A 4003-nucleotide genomic window follows, 5' to 3' on the forward strand; every position below is an offset into this window, starting at 1 on the left:
GCTCAACACTTCAAATATGTTATTGAGTAAAAAAAAAATGAATAATTTCTGTTCTGTCTCTTGTGGATTTAAGAAATCTGTACTCATGGTTGGGAGTTGACATTTGTACTCTCTTCAGGAATAAATAGCATGCAGTGAATCTTAAAAGCCACAGCTGTTTGAATGGCCCCATACTCTCTCTTTATGCATGCATGGAGCTGCACTCTCAGATTTTCAGGAGACCCCTTTGACTATTCTGTAGGTTCCCCATGTTTCCCTTATTCCTCACCTTCACTCCTTTCATGGGCACTTGGTGATATTCCTTTTCAATAATTTCCTTTGCTTTCCTGTAGAGTTCATGACCTCCAGGAACAGAGAAAGTTCCTGCTGAGATACTTTTTATTAGTGTCTTTGAAAGCTGATCAAGTTTAGTCTGGCAGTATTTGATTGATGTCCCTTCATTCTGCATCAAGAAATCCTCTTTCTTTTTCTTTATGATTTCCTAGAGGGAAGAAAGTTAGAGGGCTGTCACCAGAAGCAAGGAACAGAGGAAGTAAATTTCCAAAGGATCTGGTAAAAGAATTGGTCTAACTGTGTTCCTCATGAGAAAAGTATTCTGTTGGAGGACATGTAATAAAACAGCAGTCACAAGATTTGATTTATTCACAGCTCTGAAAACTCTGGAAGACCATGGGGAAGTTCCCTAACCTCCTTTGGGTATTTCATCTGAGCTGTTGGAGTTGCATTACCTAATCTCTGTGGTTCCTTGAAGCTGCCACATTCAGTGATTCTCTCTGTCTTCAATGATAGATACAACAAGGAGCAACCTAAGCTGAAAGTGGCCAGAGATGTGGATCTGAAAAGAGAAATTTTGGTTCCCAGCCATAGGAGTGTGTTCACAGAAAAAGAAGCCAGCTAAAGAATGTCTTGGGTGTTCTGGACAGGCTTGGAATCCACAGAAGTATTTATTTCAAGAGGATATCCATTCTGATTTTTCATTGAAGGTCAAAGAGAGTTCCAGATAAACTGCCTGAGTTCTGGCAGTCAAAAAAGAAGGAAATGTAGTCCTTTGAAACTCTGTCCCTCATGAGAACATGGACTACTTTATCCTTGAGTGAGAGATGAGCCATGGGACCGGTAACAACATTTCTAGGTTTCGTTCTTCAAGGGGAGGCGACATACGGTAAATACTAAAACAGATTACAACAAGATTCCTCTGTAACTCCTGCTTGTCTTCCTTGAAGGAGTGCTCCATGAAGACTGCAGGGGCTTCCCTCTCACAGGCAGCGTGCACCTCCAGCAGCTCCTGCAGCATGTCTGTGGGGAAGCTCACTCGCTGGGCCATCTGCTCGCTGTAGTGGTTGTCTGCCTTCTGAATGGCAGCTGAGTTCTCCAGCTGGGCCAGAGTTGTCACTGCATTCTCCAAGCGAGGTACTGCTCTGCTATTGATATTATCCACGTAGGTCACAACCAGAGTCCTCAGCCCTGAAGAAGCCAGGAAATTTAGGGGCTAAATATCAAGTTATCAGTCAATGGCTCCAGGATTCTGAGACTATGCTTCTAGGGTCATATACACATGCACACACACAAACACACACAAGCACCCCTACCTCCTTCTACTATTATCACCTTCATTTTTTTACTGACTCTTCATTTCTATGGTTTTCCAGGCCACAGGACTAAAAAAGTTAATATCTACTTCTATCTAACATACTAGGGGCTACCTGGAAAATACAGTTCCCCATTTTAAAAATTGAAAGCAATATAGATTACATAGATAGACAGATGAGGCAAAGTGTTCCATGTTTAATTTATTCCTAATTCTGAGGCTTTGAATGGATTTTCAGTGATTTATGGGCTAATATTTATTTTTGGACCACTCTAAATTCTCAAAATATCTTTTGAATTCTCCTTGTGAAGAACACTTGTATAGGACTTCCTTTGAAAACATGCAGTATTCTGTCTTTACACCAAGAGAGTGATTATATTCTAAGTGGAGGATGTTTTCAGATAAGTGGGAGCCACAGATATCATTCACAAAAGTTGCAATTTGGGGAAGGAATTTGTAAAGCCCCCAAAGTGAGATAATTATAAAGTATACAGATTTCTTCATGGAGTATAAATGTCTGTAAAATCAGAATTCTTTATAGAATCAAACAAAAATACTAGAAAGCACATTATATAAAATATTCAACACATAGCAGTCCCCATGGAAATGGGAAAAAGAGACTCACCTTTCCCAGTGACCATGATTCCTTCTGTGAGGGTCTTGGTCCTTGCATCAGCGAAGATGTAAGAACAGAAATTTTTTGTTTGCTCCTGGAATTTAGGATCCAGTTGGTCTTGAGATACCATCCCAATATTGGCTAGAATTTTTTTTTCCTATGTTGGCCAGTCAAAGACAAAACACTTCCATCTTAGAAATAAATGCCTGATGCAGTCTCTGGGTAGATTGGATGTTTGGGCTTTGGGATTCTTCCCTGAGGGACAGAAAAACAGGGATTAGAGTGTGTAGAGTCTTGAGGCGAGGGGGTTACAGGTGTTCATGGCAGGGATTTGTGTGTCTTTGCCATTTCTACACACAGAACTCTTTTAACATAGACATTCAATACTTCTTTGCACATCAGACTTATACCAATGATATAACTGCAGAGAAATTTAGGGAGACATCTGATCCAGTAAAGGAAACCTATGGCTGGTCTCTCCAGACATGCACATAGTAGAGTGGTTGTCTATGATGTGTTTGCTTAACTAGCAGCTAAAAAGATGAAAGGTCACATGAAACTTTCTGCTCAACTCAACCTCATGTAGGAATTGAGCTTTGGAACCAAAAAGGAGAGCTACAAACAAGGGATCATGGACAGTAATTGGAATATTAGGAATGACATCCTCATTATTTAAGGAAAACTGTTTTGATGCTAAAAATAATTGATGCAGTGTTATCTATTTTTTAGTAAAAACCTCTGAAGTATAAATGTACCTGAAATGTAATTTTAAGGTATCACCACTAATCTATAAACTCTTTGAGGTAAATGATTATATCTGGTCCTCTCCTGCCAGCCAATTTCTTAATAGCTGTTTTGAGAAATCATAAATAGAAACATGAATGTAAGAATGAATAAATTGGGATTGATATTTCTCTCAAGGATTCAATAGACACACATCCTTGGAAATGTAACCCATGAAAATAATTTTTTACCTTGTAATTAATTCATGGTTAAACATGTGGGAATTAGGAGAAAGCTATGATGTGGAAGGTAAAATGAATGTTCTAATAATTGTCAGTATTATTGAAAAGGCATAGATTGTAAAGACAGTCACTTCTTCAGGTTCATTTAGAACATATAATCATTTTGTAGATGATATAATTATACAGGATTAGAAAGTTTTATATCCCTCTTTGAAAAGAATAATATGTGAAATCTATATTTTGTTCATTAGATAAGCTTTTCACTGCAGTTTCATGTCTAACAATTAGCTGATTAGTTGTTTTCTTCAACAGAGACAAATTGAAGGAATAGGAAACACAGTGTCCAGTCTTTAGAATGTTTCAGCACCCATTTAAATCTGGATGCTAAATTTAAAGATGTATAAAAAACATATTGGTTTTGAGTAATTTCACTTTACACTTTACTTTTCTTGAGTAAACTTCAACTGTAGCCCCTAGATCTTTGCAACCCACTTTCCAGCCACCATTTCCACAGGCTTTGATTTAGTCTCAAATACAAATGCAATCACAGAGATGAGGGATATTGTTTAGTAGATCCCACACTCTATTGGACTGTACACTGCCCAGGCCATACTCTGATACCTGGAATCAGCTTCAGGGCATTCTCCAAGTACTCATCTTCTGTGATAGGCTGACCACATAACTGCAGCTCCAGGGTGAAATCCCATACAGTCCAGATAAAGTCTGGAAAGAAATTCACAAATTCTGTGGAATCTTCTACTCTATCAGGTGTTTGAGAGGACTTTGCCCTGATGTTTTGCAAGCTCTGTCACATAACTAAGATTTGATTAGGGA

General features: G+C 38.5%; 1 protein-coding gene across 1 annotated transcript; it reads right to left on the reverse strand.

Moving 5' to 3' along the window:
- Positions 1 to 613: 613 nt before the first annotated feature.
- On the reverse strand, positions 614 to 2454 carry LOC141576716 (guanylate-binding protein 6-like). Its single transcript, XM_074360137.1, has 2 exons — positions 2214 to 2454; positions 614 to 1464 (listed from the first exon to the last, which is right to left on the reverse strand). Exons 1-2 carry the CDS (start codon positions 2332 to 2334, stop codon positions 1079 to 1081), a joined length of 507 nt encoding a protein of 168 aa, XP_074216238.1. The 5' UTR covers positions 2335 to 2454; the 3' UTR covers positions 614 to 1078.
- Positions 2455 to 4003: the final 1549 nt, after the last annotated feature.

The sequence above is a fragment of the Camelus bactrianus genome, unplaced genomic scaffold (genome assembly GCF_048773025.1).
Source record: "Camelus bactrianus isolate YW-2024 breed Bactrian camel unplaced genomic scaffold, ASM4877302v1 HiC_scaffold_25, whole genome shotgun sequence".
Lineage (NCBI taxonomy): Eukaryota > Metazoa > Chordata > Mammalia > Artiodactyla > Camelidae > Camelus > Camelus bactrianus.

Bases quoted from the DNA above. Each gene is read 5' to 3' on its own strand.
- LOC141576716 (XM_074360137.1), bottom strand. From the start codon at position 2,334: ATGGTATCTCAAGACCAACTGGATCCTAAATTCCAGGAGCAAACAAAA. The intron at 1,465-2,213 runs GTGAGTCTCTTT...TGGCTTCTTCAG, and splicing joins AATCATGGTCACTGGGAAAG to GGCTGAGGACTCTGGTTGTG.